The sequence below is a fragment of the Anastrepha obliqua genome, chromosome 3 (assembly GCF_027943255.1).
Source record: "Anastrepha obliqua isolate idAnaObli1 chromosome 3, idAnaObli1_1.0, whole genome shotgun sequence".
In the NCBI taxonomy this organism is placed as follows: Eukaryota; Metazoa; Arthropoda; class Insecta; order Diptera; family Tephritidae; genus Anastrepha; species Anastrepha obliqua.
The window spans coordinates 143,186,060-143,212,693 of record NC_072894.1 but is presented as its reverse complement, the minus strand read 5'-3'; the positions used below and the strand labels follow the sequence as shown (position 1 = coordinate 143,212,693).

The following is a 26,634-nucleotide window of genomic DNA, read 5'->3' as shown; positions in this document are numbered from 1 at the left end:
CACAACCATTTGTTTGCCAGTTGTCTTCCAAGAAATTAGGAAAACCAATCGCCAAAGACGGATCACTCTTCACCAGGACAATGCGAGCTCTCACACATCGGCTCAAACAACTGCATTTTTGAGCACCCAAAACATCGAATTAATGGGTCATCCGCCGTATAGTCCTGACTTGGCACCGAATGACTTCTTTTTATTCCCGTACGTAAAAAACAAACTGAGAGGTCAACGTTTTTCGACACCTGAAGAATCGGTTGCGGCATTCAGAATGCATGTTTTGGAGGTACCTCATTCAGAGTGGCAAAAGTGCTTCGACAATTGGTTCAAACGCATGCAAAAGTGTATAGATCTTCATGGAGAATATTTTGAAAAACAATAAAGTAATTTTCGATGATTAAAATTTGTTTTTGTTCTCTAATCCCGAAATATAAAAGGCACCCCTCGTATTAGATAGATTCGATAAGTGTAAGCTGGCAACCTTGTCTAGATAAACGCAATCAGTTTTTATCTCTCTACGGGTCTGCGTTCACAAGTTTTGAATTTCATGACACTCTCATTAGATATATCATATGCACATCGGCTGACACGTTCTACAGATTCGAAAAATCTGCAATTCTGGTTCATAACACCACTATTACACTAAACAGTAGCTCCAATGTATTAATCCCTAAAATCTTGAAATGATCACTATATCTTGAAAATGATCATTATGATATAGCTCACTGCAAGCTAATTGAAAATTCCCAAGGGCACATATTTGAGTTTCTGTGCATGAATCAGCAAATGAAAGAAACTATTTTTTCTAACAGCGAACGCTACTCGACAGGTAAAAGGAAACATCCGTATTTATGCCATGAAAAAGCTCCTAATCAAAAACTATCTGCCATTTGCGGAACAACATTAAAGACGCGTGCCACAAATTTCTACCGATTTTTGAAAATTACCATAATAACCAATTTAGTTCCTAAATACACACCACTGCCTACTCTACTGACTCCAAAGTTTTACGGAAAGTAGTCTAGTAAATTATGGTGGAAACAAGGCGAATTCATTAAAGGACGTGGCACTAGGCCAAAAGCAACATTTTGTAATGTCGGGTCAAAGTAGAAAACAAAGAAGTGATTTATTTGTGAAGGCAAAATAGAATTATTAATATAACATTTATAAATATATATATATTATATATATATATATACATATATACATATATACATATTTACCTATATATATATATAATTAGTGCTTACAAGCTTTTTTGGCCGAACTTCTCCTCCTATTTGTGGTGTGCGTCTTGATGTTGTTTTACAAATGGAGGTACCTACAGTTTTAAGCCGACTCCGAACGGCAGATATTTTTTATGAGGAACTTTTTCATGGCAGAAATACACTCGGATGTTTGCATTGCCTGCCATTTATAAATATACACATATGCTATTATCAAGCATTCTCATTAAATTGATTGTGCAAAATAGAAACCTTTGTCGCCGGGAATATTACGTTCAAAGGCCGGCATGCAGTTAGAAATAGAATCATACGATGGACGATAGAATGGTGTTTGTCAGTAATTTGGACTTTGTACCTGAGCATACTATATCGGCACGTGAAAAGTGGTCCCCACAAATGAAATCATTGCCTTTAAGTTGTGTTTGGCATGATCTGAACTTCTTCAACCGTTCTGATTACTCTTGTCTTTTTTTAAACAAATTGCGCAATTTCTCATTACTTAATTTTTTTATAAAAATCCTTTTGAATTTATATTCATTACAAAATTTCAATTATGAAATTACAAATTTGGATGTACCATAAATAATACGTTTCGTAATTCAATTATGTGCTAACATCCGCAGGTCCACGGCGAAAAAAAAAAACAAATCAGCTGGCCTACTACTACCACCTCTAAAAGATCCACCTTGGGCGGAAATGTGTGCGTATATTCAAATGCCTACCTTCATCCTACCTTGACTGCATATGCGTAATATTTGACGCTTGTTTAATCTCTCTAAGTAGTTATAGTATTAACCATTACCCAATAATAATTTTTGCCTTTCGAAAAATTTGGTTTGTTGAGAAAGATCTATTTCATAAATAATTTGGACATTCGTCTCAAATAATTTAGAAAATCCGACACCAGCTCTTCCAACGTTTAAGATAACGATTCAAAGTGACCATTATACAATGTTCTACATTTTTCTTGGGCGACAAAATGTTTACTAGGCATTTATCCAATTATATGACAAAGTTTGTAAGTTGCTACCTAAAGAATTATGAGGAAGTGAAATAAAATAATGAAGTTAAGCGAAAAAATTGATATGAATTTAAAATGAAATTTTTAACTAAAGCATAAGGCACATTTTCTTAATGAATAGTAAAGTATTCAGTTTCTTAAAAAACTTTAAAAAATTAGAAAAAAAAGACAAGCAATTACCCCCTTTAAAACAATGTATACAGACGAATATCCTGTCCCATTGGAGATTCCCATTTTGTATTCCATATCTAGGTCGAGAAGTAGGTCGTGATTTCTGGTGTAAAACTGATGAATGTCACTAATCTGAAAGAAAAATTTATTATCATAAGATCAAATATTAATTAAAATACATTAGGAGGGAGGTTATTGTGCGTGTAAGTCTGGCAAAAAACCCTAATCAATTCCCGACGAACAGTTGGTGCTCAAAATCAAAGATACCGCTAGATACGTAAGAAAACTTATTAAAAGACGTTTTTTAATACTGAGAACCGTTGTTTTGATGATATAAGAAAATAAGAACACGATACAAGATTTTTTTCATAGTTGCACTATTGCATGATGTTATAAAAAATTAAAATTTTTACTTCACTTTCGCGAAATTTATAAACTTTGACCGAAAGGGTCGGATGATAATTTGGAAAATATAAAACATTTTTAATTTTCTGCAATAAAGTACATATTTACGTAAATGATTATATTTTAAGTCAGTCTACTACCAGACTTCTGCGGATGTTAATCTTTTAGTTAGCTATCTTTTATTTTTAAATTCCTAACAGAAAACTTTTTCTTCGAAAAAGTAACTTCCGGGCTAACTTTTTGAAATTACTCTCTCAGAAATCATGAATTTGCGAATGAAATACTAAAACAAAAACATGAATTCGGCATGACACTAGATGGGGAGACAGAATTGCCCAGAAGATACGAGTTGCCAACTGTATATAAGAAGATGTGCATGCACTTATACAATTATTCAGTTTTAAGTTAAATGTGTGAAAGAGTAAACAAATGGTAAAGCAATAAAGTGATTCACTAGGGCAAGCAAGTTGTGTTGCCATTAATTCGTGACTTTTATTTAACAATCTAGCGACAGAACTCAGAGGAATTATTGTGAGATATTTTATATGGGTAATTTGTTGAATAAAGCCCCATAGAGCAGGATCGTTAAAATTGCAAAGAGTTCCACCGCCGAAGAACTGCAGACAGTTCCAGAAGCCAATCGGGAGGGAGTCTATAGGTAGCAAATGTTTTAGATAGAACTGAAAAATCGCTGCCTGAGGACAAATGAAACCTTGCAGGAATCGCGACTGAGATTGGGCGGTTGGCAGATTTTGCCCCAAGCGAAGATGAACTCAGACCTAAGGAAGCAAAATACGCTTGAAAGCACGTATCGACCATCGTAAAGGAGAAGAACATGGTACAGCTGATTCACCACCACGGCGACCTGGTTATATCGAGTATAAGAATATTCCCAAGGTCGAGAGATCCGAGCGAATAGTTAGCATCAGATCAATGCAGTCGCATCCCGATGATGAGTGCGAACCAAGTGCGATAAGAAGAAGTCAATTGAATGATGCCAACCTGGAAAATATCATGGAGCGAGACCATCCAAAACTGAAATGGTGAAAGAAAGTCCTGTGGCTAAGTCATATTGGGTACAGTGGAATAGTCTTAAAACAATTGATGGAGTCCTGCATCGCGTATGAGAAAGCGAATATGGAAATCATTTCCATAATCTGATTATAGTGCCTAAATTCAGAATTGCATCCGGGTTAGGCGAGTTCCACAATGGGCCAAGCGGAGATCATCTGGGTATCGTAATATCTAGATGGAGGAACTCATATCTTCTGACAAATTGCAACCTGGAATCTTGTTTTTATATATTTCTTTTTCGATTTTTCATTAAGTCGGTATTGCTAGTGGGATCGCGAACTTTCACATTTATTCACACATTTTTACATTCTAATATACATAATTACGTAATTACCTCATTCCACCCATATTTGTTTTTAGCTTGTACAATGGCCTCATATACCGCATTATGCTCCAAATTTTTTATTACATGTGACATAATGAAATGAGTGTTATCAAATCGGATTAACGTTGGATTTATATGATTTTCATGCCATTTCCCTGGGTGCTGATACGTTTCATTCATCTGAAATAAATGATAATATTCACATACCTTTACAAACTAACTACATTATAAAATTAAATCCCTTCTCTTCCGCTAGAAAATATGTGGCTCCTGTGGTACAGCCAACGCTGTAATGATTAAATGTCACAGTTTTAACAAGATATTTTTAATCCAAGCAAATGTTTTTTAACAGTAGCAACCATATTTTGGTATATCTTACTTGTTAGTATTTATCTCACTTCAACATAAGTACATATAGGTTTTTTTTAGCTGCATAAGCATGATTCAATTATTATCAATTATTATCATTATCATTGAATCATGCTGCATAAGAACTATCGATATAGATAACTATGATTCCATAATTGAGAATGTTCAGTAAGGTTTGGCAAGTCATCATGAATCGTTTAACGCCAGAACAACGTTTTCAAATTGTGGAAATTTACTTTGGGAAAAATGTGTTCGCGAAGTTCATAGAGCACTGGCGATATCATCGCTCCTTATTTCTTTTGATATGAGGAAGGTGACGCCATTACCGTGAATCGAGCCGTACTGTTTTCAAAAATTAATCAGCTAATGGCGCAACTTGTCATAGATCGCGGTAACAATTGATTTATTGCAATAATCAAGTCAGGATCATATACCACAGGAGCACAGCTATTAACTCCAAGTTTCTTACCAATAGTCGTCTATATAAAAGTTTTATTTCGTCAAGTGGAGGTAAGGATTCAATAGTCCAGGTTAAATTGTAATGATCAAGGTATCCACTTAAAGCGGGAGATATGAAATTCGCTGGGCCCGGACGACCAGAAACTTCAATATATTTTTTCGTTCTTCCCAATGCATTATCGGCAACGCAGCTGTAATTTCCAAAATCAGATGGCTGAAATTTCTTGATTATTAAGGTATATTTATCATCAATTGCTTGCATTGCCCTCCTGTCCGTAGGATCTAATAAAAACGAGTTTTGATACCACAGCATCTACAAAAATGAAATTTGGTGACCTTAGAAATTTAGAATATTAAAGTTTAGTAAAAAATATTTGTTAAGTCAATGGTTCTTTTGGTCGAAGTTCAATCTAGAATTGCTTACAGATTCCGTCAACTAATTCTTATGCAAAGACATACAAGGTTGGTAAAAAATATACGGAGCGAGATTTCGAAGCCCCTGGCTGCACACAGGTGGGCAACATGACAGAAACTCGGTCGAATTTGGTCGCGTGTACATCTGAGGCCAAATAAAAGGCTTAATCAGACTAATCAAAAGATCGTATGGGGAGAAGATCCAACATTACTCCAATAGATGTCTTTTGATAACCATCGAAGAAAAGTACTTTATTGGTTGCGATGCTAATACGGTGGGTATTTGGAGTGGCACAGACATCAATGAAAAAAGTGTATAGCTTCTAGAGCATGTTACGCCAAGTATATAAGTACTTCCATTGATGTCAAGAAACTTATATTGCTCTCTATAGTAGTACAGAAGGTTTGACTTCAGGTGAAACTGATGATCTTCGAAGCTCTCTCAGATTATCAACAAAAGGTTTGATATCAATAGGTTTGTGATGTTCCCGCTGGCATGCACGGCAAAAATCGCGCGAGGTGAAAAGTGGCTGGTAGATGTTGACTTCTGATCACTGGCTCTCAAGGGGTTGTCGTAGCGGACAACATTTGGCTGAGCAGATAGAAGATTCCATATTCATCACGGTAAACGACGACGTCCCTACCAGGATAGTGGGCAGCTGCAACAGCTTGCCTGACCTAACAGATGCTACCCGTAGCATAAGACACCACTCTCTTTCTAGGAATGACCATACTTATATAAATTTAAAGCGTTGTTGAAACCTGTACAACCCGCCAGCCAAGGTAGATCTTTTCTATCCCCAGTAGGGAAGTCACTTGGAGCCCTACTTCTTACGGAATTTGCATAATAACTTTCACTAGCTACACGTCAGTATTGGTCCTGAAAAATTCATGGTATGAACACTGCACTTAGCCCCATAACCAAAAAGGCTCTTGCTAGAGCAATTGTTCTAGTAGCGTTTGATTTTACCAAGACTTTCGACACATTTAGCTGCACAGCAGCTAGTTGGCATTGAGTAGTCCACTCTCACACAGGGACTGAAAAGGTAGACAGCAAATTATTTGAGTGGTTAACACTTGTTAGTGTTATGGAGCAAGATTCGCCACTAGCGAGTATGGCTATACCTCTTTAAACTGTAAAACTCCCTATCTTACAAACACATGTAATTTAAGGCAGCTCTGTCATAATCACAGAACGGGTATCTGTCATCATTTAAATGTCCACAATGACCACGTCTACAGGCTGTCATACAAGAATTAAAAATTTCAAGGACTTGCTCACACATAATCGCATTAAGCTCGGAAATCTCGATCCGAATGTTGTGTTTCAGCTCGTTGCTGGCTTATTCACATAGATTTTACTTAAAAAAAAAAACACAAAAATTAGTTTAGTAGAGTTAGATCGCATGATCTAGGTGGCCAGCTTATGTCACCATTACTTTAAATTAATCGACCGAGAAACTTAGATCGCAATAATCCGAAGTTTTCCCGTATTGTGAGACTTGTGGGTCCATCCTGGTTAAAATAAAAATCGTCTATGTCGATTCCTTCAAGCTCAGGCCACAAAAAATCTTCAATGAGTTGTCTATAATGATGTCCATTGACAATAACAGCTATTTCATTTTCATCTTCGAATATATTGTATTATATATAAAGTATAAGTTCCTATCGTTCCGTTAAGGAGCAAAGGACCGTAACAAGTTTTTTCCAAGCTTTTCTGTGATTTGCATGAGTTTTGATCTCGTTCCAACTTAGCTGGAGATTCTCCACCACAAAACAATACATTTTAGTGGATATACAATAATAATTTTTCTGAAATCACTCTTGGGTTTTCTTCTCTCCAAATGCGGCAGTTTTGTATGCTGATTAATTCTCCAGTGTGAAATGAGCTTCATCACTAAAGTTGATTTTTCGTAAAAAACCATGCAAATGCAAATCCATATATAAAATCTACCAAACTGTTCCGGAATGCCTAATTATTAATTATTGATGTTGAACGTAGTTAAGGGGGGGGTAGGGTCACAAAATCAAATTTTTTTTTCTTCACTCATCTTATAGTAAATCATTTCAAGAATGTTGTGTCAAAATTTTAAGTGGATCGGAGCAGAACTCTCAAAGTTATAGCCTTTGTAGGCACTCTACCTCGAATGCGGAGCATCGATAATTTTTCAGAGTCATTTTTTCAAACGCGTTTTTCCCGAAACGACTTCTTAAAAGTCGGTGCGAATCACAACTCCGAAACTATTCAACCGATTCTTTTCAAATTTGGCACACGTTTTCTAAATCAAAAATACCTCCCCCCCCCCACTGTTTTTTTTTATTTTTTTTTTAAGGTTGTTTTTCACTTACAAATATGGCGAAATTTTTCGCCAAAAATGCTCGTTTTACGTTTTTTTGCCACCAAAACTACAAAAATGAAAAAAAAAAATTGTATTAATGAGGGGGGGAGCATTACGTCATACTTTAACTGAAAAATTCGACTTTTTTAGTTTCAGATGATTCTACGACGAATGCCGATTGGCACCGCAGAGCACCTCTCGAAAAACATATCTCCAAAAAAACTCTGTCATGGGCTTATTTGTCAATATTTTATTATTAATATTTTTTAAAAACTTATTGAAAAGATGTACAATAACATGCAACTGATTTTATTAAAGTATCTTAAGCCATATTTCTGTAAAAAAATTAAAAAAAAAAAGTGTTTTTTTTTAGCGCTAAACCCTACCACCCCCTTAAGCAACAACAGTGTATTAGCAGCAATATTATCACCAGAACGTCCAGTACTTTTTCTATCCTCGACAGAATTGCCGACTTATCGGACGATTATTTCCACCGAAAAAAACCGAGTTTTGCGATATGTTGTTCTGAAATATTGACCATTTTCATAATGATTTTCAATAACTTTGACGGGGTTTTTTATCGTGCTAAAATGTCTTTCCCGTGCATCTCTCTTGACAAGTGTCAAAGATGACAAAAATGTGCCGTCTAGGAACTATTCACTACTGACTTCTAGGCGTCACTTTTGAAAGGCCCTTTACTAACGAGAAATGGGTGTCGTGGTGTGGTAGGTCTACAACAAGCGGTGTCACAAGGGAAATATTTTACCAAATTTGAGTCGCAAAATTTACAAGACAAGTTGAGTCCCAAATATGTGATCTATGCTTGAGTTATTTTAAATTAGAGTAGTTATTTTTTTACCTCAGAGTTTACATCGCCATGAACTATGCATGCAAGCTCCACATCATGACCTTCCGCTGCATGCACCCAGGACTTTTCCACAGTTATTTCAGGTGGAGCTTTAAAATATAGAAAATCAAATTAAATGGTTTATGAATACAATTGCGCTAAAATAAATAATTCATATAAAATAAATAAGTTAAGGCAATCTGTTATAATCTCATAAGGTATCCAGATTTGGCCCTTAGTAGTTAAAACAACAAAAAAATCTGGTAGCCCTGATAGGTGTGAAATCAGAAACTTTTGAGAACAGAAAATTGGAACTTTGAAATAAGAATTAAATTGCAAATAATGGCCCCTTTAATATTGAATCTTGAAAAAAACATTAAAAAAAAAATCAAAAGATCTGTAAAACAAGAAATATTTACTTAGTATCTTGCAGAAATAGCGAAGCAAACTATTCAAATATCATAATTAAAAATAAAACTGAAGCATTCATGCATTTTTTTATTTTTTTTCTTTTCCCTTTATTTTATACATCTGTTTATTGACATTAAGTACGTTGTTTAACAATTTGGCCAAGATTCACATACATCGCTTAATGACCAGTGCCAAAGCGATAAAAATTAAAATAAGCGAAATAAAATATTACAATATATATACAATTAAATAATATTCAATACAAGTTTGACTCTACATAATTACAATTGTACAATAATATAACAGCAATTTAACTATTTTTACATATTTATTGTTTTCTAGCATTCATTAAGTCGCTTGGTCGAGTTCTCTTTAGAAGTCTTTTTGTGTTTTTTCCCCTTTCCAGAAGTTTGTTGATTTCTGCATCATTGTGTTCGTGTATGTTTTCAAAGTTTCTCCTTGCTATTTTCTGTTCGTCGTTTACTGTTGCTGTATTAAAAGCCCTGTGTCCGTGTACGGTTAAAATTCGAAGAATCTTTGATTATCGTTGAATTTTTACTATATGAGACTTTTTAGCTACAGAGAGCTGAAAAAGGAAGAGAGACGTATTATCCGACAGAAGAAACGAGAGCCCGAAATACGTGAGTGCGAGGAGCTTGAGATGCTGGCCAATAGGAACAACGCCCGAAAATTCTACCAGAAAGTTCGGCGGCTTACAGAAGGTTTTAAGACCGGGGCGTTGTCCTGTAAGAACAAAGACGGCGATCTGGTGACTGACATCCAGAGCATTCTTAAATTATGGAGAGAACACTTCTCGAACCTGTTAAACAGTGACAGCTGCGCATGTCATAGAGAATATGAAGATCCCGATACCCCAATCGTTGACGACGGAATTATCGTTCCGTTACCCGACCATGACGAGGTGAGAATAGCAATATCACGGCTAAAGAACAACAAAGCCGCGGGCGCCGACGGACTGCCGGCTGAGCTATTCACACATGGCGGCGAGGAGCTGGTAAGGTGCATGCATCAGCTCCTATGCAAAATATGGTCGCATGAAAGTATGCCTGCCGATTGGAATTTAAGTGTGCTCTGCCCAATCCATAAGAAGGGCGATCCTGCAATTTGTGCCAATTACCGCGGGATTAGTCTTCTAAATATCGCCTATAAGGCTCTAGCGAGCGTATTGTGTGAAAGGCTGAAGCCTACCGTTAACCAACTGATTGGACCTTATCAGTGTGGCTTCAGACCTGGAAAGTCTACCATCGACCAAATATTCACAATACGCCAAATCTTGGAAAAGACCCATGAAAGGAGAATCGACACACACCATCTTTTCGTCGACTTCAAAACTGCATTCGACAGTACGGAAAGGAGTTACCTGTATGCCGCTATGTCTGCGTTTGGTATCCCCGCAAAACTAATACGGCTATGTAGGATGACGTTGCTCAACACCAGCAGCGCCGTCAGAATTGGGAAGGACCTCTCCGAGCCGTTTGATACCAATCGAGGTTTCAGAGCATCGTAATCGTTGGAGAGCATCGTACGAGCCGCAGAACTTAATCGCTCAGGCACAATATTTTATAAGAGCGTACAATTGTTGGCGTATGCCGATGATATTGACATCATCGGCCTTAACAACCGCGCTGTTAGTTCTGCCTTCTCCAAACTGGATAAAGAGGCAAAGCGAATGGGTTTGGTGGTGAACGAGGACAAAACGAAGTACCTCCTGTCTTCAAACAAACAGTCGGCGCACTCGCGTACCGGCACCCACGTCACTGTAGACAGTTATAATTTCGAGGTTGTAAAAGACTTCGTTTATTTAGGAACCAGCATTAACACCGATAACAATGTCAGCCTTGAAATCCAACGTAGAATCTCTCTTGCCAACAAGTGCTACTTTGGACTAAGTAGGCAACTGAGCAGTAAAGTCCTCTCTCGACGAACAAAACTAACACTCTACAAGTCTCTCATCATGCCCGTCCTAACGTACGGCGCAGAAGCGTGGACGATGACAACATCCGATGAAGCGACGCTTGGAGTGTTCGAGGGAAAGATTCTGCGAAAGATTTTTGGACCTTTGCACGTTGGCAACGGCGAATATCGCAGGCGATGTATGAGCTTTACGGCGACATAGACATAGCGCAGCGAATAAAGATCCAGCGGCTTCGTTGGCTGGGTCATGTCGTCCGAATGGATACAAACGCTCCGGCTTTGAAAGTATTCGATGCGGTACCAGCTGGTGGTAGCAGAGGAAGAGGAAGGCCTCCTCTACGTTGGAAAGATCAGGTAGAGAAGGACTTGGCTTCACTTGGTGTGTCCAACTGGCGCCGGTTAGCACGAGAAAGAAACGACTGGTGCGCTTTGTTAAGCTCGGCCAAAATCGCGTAAGCGGTTATCGCGTCAATTAAGAAGAAGAAGAAGAGACTTTTTAGCTGTTCCCCACACCTGTAGTCCATATAGCCAGATTGGTTTAATCATGGCTTTGTACACTAATATCTTGTTCTGTATAGTAAGTCTGGATTTTGTGCTGCCTAACAATGAAGTTGTCGAAGTTTTTCTTTTATTTGTTTGATCTTTTGCTTAATGTGGTGATTCCAAGTTAGGTTCGAATCCAAATGTATTCCCAGGTATTTAGTAGTTGATTTTATTGTAATTGCTTTGCCATTTATTTTAATTGGAACTGCAGTAAATTTTTTTTTGGTTTGTTGTTTGTCTTCATTTATTTTTAGGCACCATTCCTTAACTGCTTTTGCGTATCGCTGCAGTTTTTCAGTAGCTGCAATAAATCTATTGTTAAGCGTTCTTATGCATTTGTCATATTGATCCAAATTTATTATATGTCTAGCTGGGCAATAAATGGAGGAGATAGATACTGGGCCATTTTTGTCATATATTTGTAATGTCGTGGATTGAAGATGAGGCGTAGAATACTGAAGTTGTTCTATGTGAGTTATGCTTGATTTAATAATTATAGCTGTAACTCCACTCCATGGGTTCTTCCATCTACATGGTTTGTCACATACATTTTATAATTAGGAAATTTCAGAAACTTTTGTCAGTGAAGTGTGTTCCTGCAATCAATGCTATGTCAATTTCTTTGTCAACTAAAAATTGTTTTAGTTCTAAATAGTGCTGTGCTAAATAAAATAGTGCTTGCATCCAAATTGGAATTTTATTTTCATCACTTTTGTCCATTTATATTCTTTAAAAGCATTTTAATTATATTCATCATATTTGGTTCATAAATAATAGTTAAACTTCATAGAAATTGAAATAAAAAGTGGGATTTTTTAGGATCTGAATGTAGTCGGCAAAGTCAAAAATTTTCATTTTGAGGCAAAATCCTAAGTTATTTCGAATACAAATAGTAGATATTTGCACTTCAATTTAAAAATTGTGTCAAACTGAATCAAGCAACGCTTGAAGGTGACACTAATTTTGGCGCAAGATTGGAAGAGTGCTAAAAATGTATGACCATTGCCCTACAATTTCGGTTTGAGACATTCACATAAATGTAAATATTATATATAAATTATATAGAAATATTATATATAAATAAATGTAAATATTATGTAACTATACATCGTAACTTTACATATACGTACGAAGAGATAACCAAAAGTTCCTCTGTAACACCTAACTACTAAGAGGCAGGGGGTGATTGATCTCACCCTATCAAACTAAAAACTTAGGTGGTCAGACAAGAACTGGAGAGGCGAGGAGGCACAAATGTCATTGCCATCAGAAACCCCAGAAAAACAGACTGGCAGAAGTTTACGGGGCGTTGCGGGACCTTGGCGTGACGCCACCAAGACTTCGGAAGGAACAGGGCTTGAATCTTTTGAGTTAGCCTGTCCAATTCGACCTCTCCTTAACCGAACTCCCGTTCCTTGGTGGAATCCAGAGCTCCAGATGTTGAGACGTGAGTTCAGAAAACTTCTAAACCCGGCCCTCAAGATTAATCTTGGTGAGGACTGGGAGCGTTACCGTCATGTTCAGAGAAACTACAAGAGGCTTATTCGGTATTGAATCTTTGAGTGGTACGGCAAAATTAGTTAGGACCCTGAAAAGGGACGCAACCTCAAAGTTGGGGTCACTTAGGAAATCTGATGGTTCCTTCACGGAGAGGCAAAGTGAGACACTCAGCTTATCACTTTCCCGATAATCAGATAAACCTCGGCCAGCAACAGTTCTTATTGATAGAGGCTGATGTCAGAGCTGCTACACCTTCTCGGCATGCTGGTACATTGCCAGATGTGTGGTGAATGAATCTTCGGCTACAAGTCGCTCGGGCCAGATGGCGTATATCCTGTCATGCTGAAGGAAGTCGCAGAGTCCCTGAAGAAAATCTTTACTGCATGCCTGCCACTGGTCTATATACCACACTCTTGGAGGTTGGTGAGGGCCGCCTTCACCCGATGCTGACCCAAAAAATCGTCTCGGTGCGAGCAAAGGAAGATCTGCTGGTATCATCCGGGGTTAATAGAAGCTCTGGTGCATGGGGACCGATCCCTTAAGCGATCCGGCGAGTCTACGCAGAAGCATATGTGGACGACGTTGCCTGTTTGGTAACAGGCCCTTCGCTTATGAGCATCTGTAGCAAAGTGCAGAAAACTCTGGATCTGATTGACGCTTGATGCTGTGCGAATGGGCAATCGGCAAACCCTACCAAGACTGTTATTGTCCTCTTCACCAGAGGGAGGAAGATTGATGGGCCCGTTCTGCCTAAGCTAAACGGAGTCACAATCTAGCTATCTAAAGAAATCCAATATCTTGGAGTAATCCTCGATAGTAAATTCCTTTGAAACAGAGGCATCCAAAGCACTGACAGTCTTCTGGCAGTGCAAAGGTGTATTTCAGAAAACGTGGGATCTTTCTCCTAGCAAGGTCCTATGGACCTACACGGCTATGATAAGACATATTATCTCCTTCGCATCAGTGGTCAGGATGAGTAGACTTTCTCTCGTGGGCGTCAAGAGGACCTTATCGAGACTACAACGTACTGTGGCCATCTGTTGCACCGGAACTTTTCCGACTACTTCAGGCCTGAAACCCAATAGGGACTGGTGCGGTCCCTGTCCGGCATTGGACAACAGAGTGGGCATGGACTTCGATCCAACACTCCTCTCAATGCCCCTTGACTTCATGCCATCAGAGTCGAGCTTGAAAATAGATACAGTGTGGTGCTGTCAGAGGCTCAATTGTGGTAAAACTCGGAAAATGAGCCCGGCAAACACTGTTTTCGCATTTTCCCTTCAAACTTCAAACTTCTTTTTGCTCTTGGAATGCATGCATCTGTGTTTCAAGCGAAGGTGTATGCTGTTCAAGAAGCAGTGAACTTTGTTGTACAAAACAGATATAGAGACAGATCTACATATATGTGTCTGTAGCGACAGCCAAGCTACGTTCATGGCCTTAGACAGCCCCCCAACCACTTGAAAGGTAGTCGAGTCCTGTAAATCCAGGCGGTACTATGTCGGTAGACATAATAGCCTGAAGCTAATATGGGTTCAGGGACACGTGGGTATCGTGGGTAACGAGACCTCTGACTCCTTAGCTAGGATGGGCTCTGAGGCCAACTTCTTTGGCCCAGAGCCTTTTCTGCCACTCCCTTTCGCAGCCATCAAAGCCACGGTTAGCAAACGGGTTACTCTAACCCACAAGCTTGGCAAGCTGAGAGAAGCTACAGATGGACTAAACTGATGTTACCTGTCATGTCCGACGGACTACTACAGTTCCTCCTGTCACCAAGCAGAGGGGGTTGCAGGCAGCTGGTGGGACTGATTACGGGTAACTTTCTATGGGCAAAGCACATGGAAAAATTGGACATCTTAGACAGTGCACTCTGCCCAGCATGTGGAGAGGAGGATGAGATGGCGGACCACTTTCTGCGGGTCTGCCCAGCCTTCGCTCGGATCAGGCTTGAGGATTTGGTACTGATGTGTTAACAAGCGAGCACCTTGGCTCCTTGGCACTACAAGATAAACTCAGATCTCTTCGGAGGTCGAATAGATTTAAAGAAAATTAAAAAGGGAACCCGAGTGCAGTACTACGGACGTAATTGTGTCTGAGTGCTGCACGTGCTAGTATGTCCCTACAAAAAAATAAAAAAAATGAAAGTCCTCCGTACAACCTACTTTGCCTTAGTATGCATTTACAGGGTGGTTTTCGAACGAATTTTATAGCTCTGCAGCATTGCTTCTGACTACCTTAATTTCAATTTTATGTCACCTTCTCGTAGTAAACTTTATTTGATGTGGCTTACGTTCGATGATAGCCCAAGCTAATACGAAGATCGCAAAATTCACATGAAAGGCTCAAGTTTTTCAAACTTGTGTCATACTCATCAATTGATGCTTCACTTGTTTGCTTAAGTATAAAACACTCGTGTCCCTTCGTTGCAATATTCACCCTTGGTTTAATAAAACCTTAAAAGTGCTAATATGATCTTGTGTTAATGTCATTATCAAAGGAACTAAAATGTCTAAAGACTCAGGTCCTAAATGACAACTCCTTTTTAATCCCCGTGAATTTCAAGATCAGAACTCCCTATAAAAAAGAAAACTGCGTTTTCCATTTTTTCCACGAAACCACCTGATTAGTTGCTCTTAAGTTTATTGGCATTATGGATTGCACCATTGGTGCAAATTGAGACATATCTGGTTTATTTCTTTCACTTGAAATATCCTGCCTCCTGCTTTCACTAAGGTATTAATAATTTCTGTATTGATTTTATTTTCTTTTTTGTATATTCTTATGAGTAAACACATCTGAATAATCGACGCAGTCAGTCGAGGTAACAAGAAGAAAACCAACACTGTAACTTCCCTAAAAATATGGATAGCTCTAAAAACCACCTTTAGTAGTGGTCAATGTCATCCATCGCGACGTACTTAGGAGTAATCTTGGACTACAAATTTAGCTGGAAACTAAAAATTGAAGAACGGGTAAGGAAAGCCGAAATTGTTTTGTCGGAGACCCTGACCCCGGACTCTAATTGGATCTCCAGCTGAGTTTGGGATCTAAGATAACACTTAAGTATTTTGCCTGTTGGGTTAGCAGAAGACTAACGCGGTTAATTTTGAGGGATTAAAGTTTGGTATCTTGGTTCTCTTAGTGAATAGCATCAGCTCAGTTTTGCTCGGGTTTACACTTAAACCACAGTCTGTGGCCCAATTGCTGAGTAATCCCAGAGCTCCTTCCAAAATCTCACTGAGATTTAAGGGTCCGGCACTCGAAGTGTAACCAATTAAAAAGGTCATAAATTTAGTTAGGAAAATTACTTTTATTCAATTCAAAGTAAAAAATGTGTGAAAATAATATAAAACTAAAAAAGAATAAATTTACTTTTACTACGATATGACCACCTCTTGCCTTGACTATGGCCTTGAGACGCTCCAGAAATGAATCGCAAGCTGCCCGAATGTGACTTGCAGGTATTTTGCCCTACTCGCGGACAATGGCTTTTTTCAACGCCTCGAGACTGGTGAATCTTTTAATTCGGTCCTTGCTCTCCAAAATAGCCGAAAGAGAATAATCCATCGGATTCACATCTGGTGAATTTGAGAGCCATTATGTGGACTTTATGAAGTTCGGAACGTTGTTTTTTAGCCATTCTTGGTTTACTCGAGCTTGTGAGACACCAAAATGTTTGTCTGCCTACGGCTTCAAAGCAACCTCCAGATTACTTTCCCGATAATATTTCGCTTTTACCTTCACGCCAGGCTTGATGAAAACGATTGGTCAGATTTTTTTAGTTCTTTCGCCATTCGATTGGCACTTCGTCGGGGGTTTTGGTCAAGTCGCTTCTTCACTTTTTGAACCATTTCACGTGACGTTGCAGTCTTTTGATGGCCACCTCCATGACGTTTCGCGATGCTATCAGTATCATTGTAGCGATTAATGGTGCGATAAACAAAAACTTTATTTAATTTAAGGTGCTCGAGCTCACGAACAATCGCTGGTGGAGATTTTCCAGCCAAATCTAATGCAATCACACTATTACGTTTGAAATCCATTACTGTTTTTTTTTTCGCATTTACTATCGGCAAAATGCTTCCGCGCGCTGGTAAACAATACTCCGGACTGTCATTTAGTCAACTAATAGTCAGCTGACCAGCTGCGCGAGCGGTCTAAAGTTGGTTACACTTAAACTGCCGGACTCTGTATATATATGTACTATAGGTGTACTATATATGTAGGTACAGCTTTTATCGGGTGTTTGGCCTAGCTCCTTCTTCTATTTGTGGTGATCGTCTTGATAGTTTTCTACAAATGGAGATACCTATAGTTTTATGCCGCCTCCGAATGATAAATTTTTTTTTATGAGGATCTTCTTCATGGCAGATATATACTCCAATATTTGTCATAGCCTGCCGAGGGGCTATTAGAAGATACTTTTTTTAACAATTGGTGATTTATACCCGTGTTTTGCCGTGCACTACAAAGTAAGTCACGCACCAAGATAAGATTATTATATAACAATACTTCATGGGGTACCGTCCCAATAAGGCTCTTAATTGATAAAAATAGCAGGTTTTTGTATATGCAAAAAGTTCCGGATTAACTAAATAAGTTAAAATGTTCATAAACTTACATAAAATAGTTAGCTGTATATCCATTGAAACTCGTTCCTTAACACCATTGTCAGCAGAACATTGATAAATTCCAGCATGATGTCTATCTACGTTTTCCAATATTAAAGTTGAGCTATCCGATAGATGAGTAGGGCCCGAAAATACATCTTTTTTAAACCAGTAAATTGTAGGCACTGGATTTCCCGAAGCTTTGCACTCTAAAGTGACAGTGCTGCCCTTCCGAGCTGTTACTTGACCATTATGAGGCAAAGCACGAAGTGTTGGTGGTACTTAAAATAATAAAAGATGTTCAGAATATTAGATATATTTTCTTAACTTTATAAATTCAATTACGTATTGGGTTTATGTATATGAAAAAATCATATTCACTGTCCGATTCCGCTCATGTTTAGAAGAATATTATAATATAAAAGCAATGTTAATGTAACATATGCATATGTACATACTAGGGTTTCTCTCCCGGGATTTCCCGTTCCCGATATCCCGGGTAATCCGCAAAAATATCTATTCCCGATTTCCCGAAAAAAAACGTAAATTCCCGGGATTATTTAACATTTATTATCATTTAAAATGAAAAATTCAAATTACTTTTTTTTATTTAAAAATATTCAAAAACAAAGTAAGCTAAGCAAGCATTGACTTTCTTGTTTTCGTGATTATACAGCTGTGCAACACAAATATTTGAAAAGTCATAGCGTTTGGGTGTCCTTACTTTTTTTATTTAAAAATATTCAAAAACAAAGTAAGTTAAGCAAGCATTGACTTTCTTGTTTTCGTGATTATACAGCTGTGCAACACAAATATTTGAAAAGTCATAGCGTTTGGGTGTCTTTACTTTTTATATTTTAAAAAGTTATATATTAAAAGTGGTTAAAAGATTTCTTTGTGAATTAAAGTAAGTTTAATTGAATTTTAATAACAATTAGTTATTATTCCACTGATATTTTAAATATTAAAATTAAAGGGTTATTAAAAAATACGAATGTCGTCAGAAAGAAATTGGAGATTTTATTTTACCATTGATTCTACTAATAAGGACAAAGCAAAATGCAATAAATGTAATCAAGTGATTATGAGAAAGGGAGGTTCCACAAGTGGAATAAATCGTCATATGCAAATCCAACATGGAATAGATTTGGTTACCAAGAACAATAAATTCGACGCTCCAAGTACTTCATCGCCGGACAAATCTGATAAATCAATTTCAGGAAATCAAAATTCCATTTTAAAATATGTAAAGAAACAATCATTGGAAGAAATTCTTGCAAAACTAGCAGCTGTAGATGGAATTTCCATCAATGTTATTTCGAAAAGTACGTTCATTCGTGAATCTATTTGTGCGAAAGGATATTTTCTTCCTAAAAATCCTTCACAAATAATGAATCTTATATTCAACTATTATGCCGAAGTTAAATCAAAACTTAAATATAGATTTTCAACTATTCTAAATGCAAATCAAAAATTTTGCTTAACTGTAGATGAGTGGACAAGCAGCCGTAATCGTAGATACATGAATATCAATGTTATGTCCAATGGTGGGATATTTGAAAATTTGGGATTAATAAGAATTGAAGGAAGTTGTGGAGCTGAAAAAACATTAGATTTAGTTAATGAGCGGTTAAAGGAATTTAACTTGAATTTATCTACAGATATTATTGCAATCATAACTGATGGAGCAGCCGTTATGGTGAAATTTGGAAAGTTAGCTCCTGGCTTCCATTTACAATGCTACACACATGGGATTCATTTGGCTGTTCTGGATACCCTTTTTGGTTCTACTAAGACAGAATTATTATTGCAAAAAAATCAGCAGCACCAAGTAGACCAATTATTAGATTCAGATGATGATAGCGACATTGATAATTATGATTGTCTTGACAAAGACGAAAATACAACATTTGAAGGGATGTCATATGAACATGATACAAATATAAGTGACCTTAAATTCAAAGATCTAAAACCTCATATCCAGGATGCAATAAAACAAATCCGCAAGATAGCATCATTTTTCAGAAAATCGCCAGTACGTAACACAATTCTTCAGCAAAATGTCAAATTAGAATATGGTAAAGAATTAAACCTATCATTAGACTGTACGACAAGGTGGAATAGCTTATTAGATATGTTGGAAAGATTTGAGAAAATAAGAATTCCGATTAAAAAAAATCTATGCGAAGTTAATGCTACACATCTACTTGAAAAGGAAGATCAGCTGTTCCAAATTGTAAGCACATTAATTACTTGTTTACGTCCAGTAAAATTAGCGTCCGATGCATTATGTCGACCTGATATGGATTTAATAAAGAGTGAGGGAATTCTATCGTTCCTAATAGAAACGTTAAATGCGTTAGATAATTCAATATCTCGAGAATTATTACAAAATTTTAAATTCCGTATGACAACTCGAAGATCCAAAATTTTAATTTCATTGGTAAAGTACCTAAATAATTCAAGTTTATTGTACTCCAATCAAGATGATATGTTTTTTGAAATGTCGTCGAAGTCTGAAATGGTTAAATTATCTAAAGAATTGTTACACCGCCTATTTCCAGTTAATATCCTTGAAGACACCACTGTACTTGAAAATGAAGAAAGCGTATTGATTTCCGAAACGGAAAACAATATAGAAGCAGAAATGCCCGCGAATGTTTTGAAACGAAAGCTTGAAAGTGCTATAAATAGTATGAGCGCCAAAAAACAAAGTACTGGAGATACAGAATATAAGACTATATTAAAAGAATTTAATTTATTTGAAGCTAGTGGAAAGTTAACCAAAAATTTGAAAATGCTCTTAGATGCTCTTCTTTGCATTAAACCAACTTCAGTGGAAAGTGAAAGAGTATTTTCGACTGCTGGCCTTTTTGTCACCAAAATTAGGACAAGACTCAACGACAATTCAGTTAATGCGCTAGTTTGTCTCAGAACTCATTTTAAAAACTCTTCTAATAAATAACTTTTTTTTTTTGTTTTATGAATTTGAATAAATATGAATTTTTTTGTTTTGTGAATATGAATAAAATATGTGAAAATGAATTTTTTAATTGTTTTTAAATTAATAAATTTATTTTAATTAGTAAATATAAAAACTCGATTTTCCCGGGAATCCCGGGAATATTTTCGAAATATTCTCGTTTCCCGGGAATCATTATGTGACGGGAAATGAGAAACCCTAGTACATACAGTATGTCAATAATGAGTTTTGACATTTAAAATAAATTCAATTTGTCGGCTTCAGTAGCGAAAATTAACACTCTTTACTTATGTTTAAATTCTTTTTTTTACGGAATTATGTTTATTCATAGCATTTAAACAGACTTAAAATAAAAAAACTTCAAATTCTTTGGGAAAACAACGACCAAAACAGCAAAAGCAAATAACTCATTATTTTGACACTGTCAATAATTTGTATTTACACTTTGACTTTTCAATTTCTTTAGAATATGTTGCGCGATTAACTTAGATTTACCGTTACCTCTGTTTTGCAATGATCACGTTGATGCTTTCGTTTTGTCATTCAGTGAAAAATTCTTGCTTTATTCGGACTTCAAATTTAAATACGGTGTTTTTAAAACGCCTGGCAAAAGATTATCCTTTAATATTACACGATTATAATATTATATAATATTATATTGTATTATAATTATACTTATAGTAAATTATAATATTATATTATAATTAACACATGGGTAAAAGTGTTCCGGAATTGTCTGAGTTTATAATGTTATAAGTCGAGCGGAAAAAGAGAGTAAATTAGAGCAAAAGCAGGTAGGTCTATGACTAAAATTACTGGACGTGCAGAAGAATGCGCGATGATTCGAATATTGGATCAAAACCCGAGAATTTCCCAGCTCAGAGTCCCGACATAAAAGTGATTCAAAATTGTTATGCCTCTTTGAATAAAAGAGTCAAAAAAAAACTTGAAAAGAAAGTAGTAGCATTAAAAACTGCAATAATTGAGGAATAGCAGAGTATACCGAGCGTATATGATATAATAAATTGGTCCATTCCATGAAAAAGTGCCTGCAAATTGTTATTGAAGCTAACGGTTATCATACGAAATATTAAATTAATCATTCAATGACGTACTCACATTATGTACTTAATAAAAAAAATCTGTATTAAGTTTGTAAATACAGTTTATTGACAGTGTCGGATGTAGGTTATTTGTTTTTGCTACTTTAGTTTTTGTTTTTCCAAAGAATTTGAACTTTTGTTTTATTAATTTCCTTTAAATGCTGTGAATAAATATGAATCCGTACAAAAAAGAAGTCAAGGATAAATGAAGTGTGCTAGTTTTTGCTACTGAAGCCGACAATTTGAATTTATTTTCAAAGTCCAAAAACATTACTGACATACTGTATGTACATACACCCGCTAGGTTGCGCAAAAGTACATGCATTTCTAAAAAGCGTGTTCATTTAATTCGAGATTAAGTGTATTAAGTCATATTGGAGTCCAGATTTTAAAATAACTATTTACGTTCCTAATTGCGCTACTACCATAAGGTCCGAAAATCCATGGAGAATATTTCTCTCTTTTATGAAAACTCCGCATAATAGAAAACTTTACTTGCTTGTTTATCTTACACTCAATTTCGTTACTTACATATGCAGAACAGACTATAAATACATACAAACAACGGACACTATTATGCATTCGGATGAGATTGTTAACTATTTTAACTCCTCTAACTTACCAGGAACTCTGCCGCATAGTTCTGCTTTCACACATAGTTGCTGAACTTGTAATTCACCTCCGCAACATAAATCCACATCGGTTATATAATATTGAACTAAATAACTTTATTCTGTAATGTATAGCCCATTTGGATCAATGAACTTTTGCCATCTTTCAGGCAGCATCATAATCCGACGTTCATAAAACTTCTGGTTTTTATTAGCAAAAAACTGAATCAGGTATGATTTGACATCATCATCATTATTGAAATGTTTACCATTCAAGGAGTTGTGTAAAGATCGAAACAAAAAGTAATCAGATGGTGCAAGATCAAGACTATATGGTGGATGGGGCAAAACATCTCAACCAAGCTCCAATAATTTTTGCCGAGTGGCCAAAGATGTGTGTGGCCTTGCATTGTCATGATGGAATCAATACCTTTTCGATTTGTCAATTCGGGCCGCTTTTCTTCAACTGCATTGTTTAATTGCGTTAGTTGTTCAATGTAGACATCAGAATTGATCGTTTGGTTGGGTGGTAAGAGTTCAAAGTAGACAATTCCTTTGTAATCCCACCAAACTGATAACAAAACCTTTTTTTTATGAATGTCAGCTTTTGATGTTGCTTGAGTTGGTTCACCTGGCCTGCTCCACAATCTTTTCTGCTTGATATTGTTGTAAACAACCCATTTTTCATCGCTAGTTATCAATCGTTTTAAAAATGGATCATTTTTATTACGTTTCTTTAGCAAATCGCAGCTGTTAAAGTGTTGCGTTAATGCGTTTCTTTCAGATCGTGAGGAACCATTTTCAATACATGTATGTTATGCATGAAGCTTCTCTGCAATCTCATGTGTTGTACTGTGATGATCCGAATCGATTATTGCTTTGATTAGGGCGTCATCAACTTCAACTGGACGACCAGAGAGTTTTTCATCTTTGAGTGAAAAATCACCAGAACGAAATTTGGCAAACCAATTTTGACACTGCCATTCTTTTAAGGCTTCGTCACCATAAACAGCACATAATTTTTTATGAGCTTGCAATGCGGTTTTCCCTTTGCAGAAATAAAAAAGCAAAAAGCAATCGATCAAAAAACTTTTTGACTGATTGACAGCTGAATTGTCAACTACAGGGTTTGATTGAAAAGTAATGAGCATTATTTTTTTTAAGCAGTTTTATTAAACCTTTTGGCTTATACAAGTAATATTCTTCAAAATAGGACCCTTGAGCGTCAATACACCGCTGGTAGCGGTCCTTCCACAGCAGAAAACATTTTTTAAACTCATCCGCCGGAATCGTGTTCAATTCGGCTGTCACAGTGTTTTGGATCACCTTGATGGAGTCGCATCTCAAGTTTTCCGGTCACGATTTCCGCACATTGTAATAAGTTAAATGAAACTCTTCACTTATCTCACGTAGACTAGCACGACGGTCAATGTTCAAAAATTCACGAATCTGGTTCACATCTTCGTCTGTTTGCGTCGTCGAAGGCCTTCTAGATCGCCTTCCTTGAACGACTGTGTCACCGTTTTACCTGGGCACTGGACAGAGATTGGTCCCCGTAAGCCTCCTTGAATAGCCCAATGGTTTCGGTACCACCACCGGTTGCTCCAACCATCGCTACATTTTCGCCACTGCAAAATCCTAACACGCTTTTAAAACAGCTTTCACGCGCGGAGCGATGTTGACTTCACCGCTTTTGCCAGCGAACTGGGGCCAGTTTCTAGAGAAGGGGAAGGTCCAACGATCATTTTCCCCAACCAGCCGATTCGGTTGATCGCTTGGCAGACGCTCCGCGCGGGAAGGCTCATTACTTTTCAATCAAACCCTGTAGCAAATAACAAAATGTGTTTTACATTTGTACTACGTCTGCAAACCGGAAAATTCAACTGAAACCATCTTTGAGTGAAATCCGCAATTACTTAGTTGTCAACCCAATAGAATTACACTTGCTAAGAAAAAACTGTCGCCCATCATTATAGAAGCGAATAATTCTCAATAGTAAATCCAAACAAAAGTATATGTTTTTATGATTCCCTTCAACATGTCATTTGAATTTAAGCGCTTGTAATTTACCGTCCATCTTGCTATCTTCATAACCATAAACGAAGCACAAGAGCAATCACTACTTTCCGATGGTAGCCGGTTCTACCTTATGGGAATGACTCGGGTTTTTTTCGACCAAAGGCTGCTGCCCCAGTAAATTAGCCCTGTCTAGTGCAATCAGTGTGGTGATGTTGCTACCGCCATCTGGCGTTATCAGCTTCTACGGCTACCACCTCGACAAACATGTTGGCACAACCAACCAGCACCACAAACCAAACCTTAACGGTTTCAAGGAGCAATACAGCAGCCTCTCTTTGCACTCTTAATCTGTATTTACCTTCTCAGGAATCTTCTAGTTTTGGAAAAATCTCTTTCTTTCCTTGTGGATTATAAAGAAGTACCAAACTTCCTTCGCTGAATCCACAGCATGGTGAAATATGTCCTTCATCTTGTTACTCTTTAGCGGATATGCTGCCTCACATGATGGTGTAATTCTTCCATGTCATCCTGCAGTGTTTCCTAATAACTGCCTACGTCCATTTCTGGAGCGGCACTCGCTTCCAAAACTGGTTCTGGCAGGCGATTGGACTGTAGTTTCATGTACAGATGAGCGATAGGACAACGGGAACATTTGGATGTGTTTATCCCAATTTCTTTGACACTTTCCAACTACCTTTCGCAAGTGCTCCTTCAGAGCACTCCATCTGATTGAGGGTGCAAGGGTGTTGCACGTGTTTTCTTAATTCCCAACAAGCAACACATTTCTTTGAATACTGCGGGTTCGAAGTTCATTTCATGGTCTAAATGCAACTCAATAGGTACTCCAAACCGAGTCACTGAATTCTGCACAAAACCCTTAGCAATAGTTTTGGCTTCTTGGTTTGGTAGAACGTATAATTCTGTCGACTTACTGAAGTAGACCATAACAACGAACACATATTTATTGCCGGAATCACTTGTTGGAAACGGACCTGCAACATCTATGGCCACTCGTTCAAATGGTAAACCTGTGTTGTATTGCTGTAATCAACCACGACTTCTCGCCTTTGCACCTTTCGCTGCCATACACTCCGCGCAATTTCGAATTCATTCGGCCAGTCATTATCTGCAATTTACCCACTAAAACCGCGCTTAATCTTCTCCTTTAACCCGTTGTAGAATTCTTCCAACACAAATGCAATTCTGAATTTAGGAACTAGAATCAGATCACGGGAATGATTTCCACCTTCACTTTTCCATAGGCGACGTAGAACTCCATCAATTATTGTAACATTCTTCCACTGTACCCAATTCGCCTTAGCCACACGATTTTCTTTCACCATTTAATTTTTAGATGGCCTCTCCAGCTTCTTTCGCTTCCATGATTTTTCCCAGATCAGCACCATTCAATTGATTTCTTCTTATTGCACTTGGTTCCCACTCATCATTAGTCTGATATCAACTACCCCTTCAGATCTCTCGACTCTGGAACAATGCTTACACTCTATAGCACAAGGTCGCCGAGATAGTTCATCAGCATTTCCATGCTGTTCCCCATTTCAGTGCTCGATCTCGAAATCATAATTTTGCAATCTTTTAATCCACTGCGCAATTGGTCCTTCTGGATGCTTAAACTGGAGTAACCATCTTATTGCCGTATGGTCAGTTCTTAACTGGAATCGTTGACCGTACAAGTATTTGTGGAAATTGTTTACGCAATCAACTACAGCTAACAGCTTTCGTCTTGTCACACAGCAATTCATCTCCGGCTATCCGAGGACTCTGCTATAGTATGCGATCACTTTTTCTTGCCCATTGACGATCTGTCACATAGCTCCATCTATTTCATATGCGCTAGCATCTGTATCTTCTTAATGTTTGAGCCACATAAACGCGCAATCTTCTTAGTGAGATTGTGGAAACTCAGGGCAACATTTGCGAACCTTGGAACAAAGCGACGATAATGTGTGTGCAGTTAGGAAACTTCGCACTTCGTGTGCATTTTTTGATCCTGGCCAATCTTTTACTGTTTTTATTTTCTCCTCGTCAGTCTAGATGCCCTTGGTTGTCACCTTATGTCCAAGATACGTGATTCTGTTTTGAACAAGGCACACTTCCTAGAATTCTATCGTAATCCCGCTGAGGCCATTAGCTGAAGGACTTCTTCAGATGGCCGCTAAATTTTTTACCCATGATGATGATGGCATTCAGATAGCCCAAAGACGTTTTCCCGTGAAGTCTCCTCAGCATATGCTCCATCTGGCGCACAAAGTCT

General features: G+C 37.5%; 1 protein-coding gene across 8 annotated transcripts in view; it reads right to left on the bottom strand.

Annotated features, from left to right (window-relative positions):
• Positions 1-1,242: 1,242 nt before the first annotated feature.
• The window catches only part of LOC129241733 (limbic system-associated membrane protein), a 92,149-nt gene continuing 66,757 nt past the window's right edge, over positions 1,243-26,634 (bottom strand). For all 8 annotated transcript variants that reach the window (XM_054878221.1, XM_054878222.1, XM_054878220.1 and 5 more), the window contains 6 exons: positions 17,655-17,924; positions 8,657-8,754; positions 5,055-5,357; positions 4,226-4,396; positions 2,422-2,544; positions 1,243-2,250 (listed from right to left, as the gene is read on the bottom strand). In XM_054878221.1, coding sequence (XP_054734196.1) covers positions 2,215-2,250; positions 2,422-2,544; positions 4,226-4,396; positions 5,055-5,357; positions 8,657-8,754; positions 17,655-17,924 — 1,001 coding nt within the window. In that variant the 3' untranslated portion in view covers positions 1,243-2,214. The remainder of the gene's footprint in view (positions 2,251-2,421; positions 2,545-4,225; positions 4,397-5,054; positions 5,358-8,656; positions 8,755-17,654; positions 17,925-26,634) is intronic.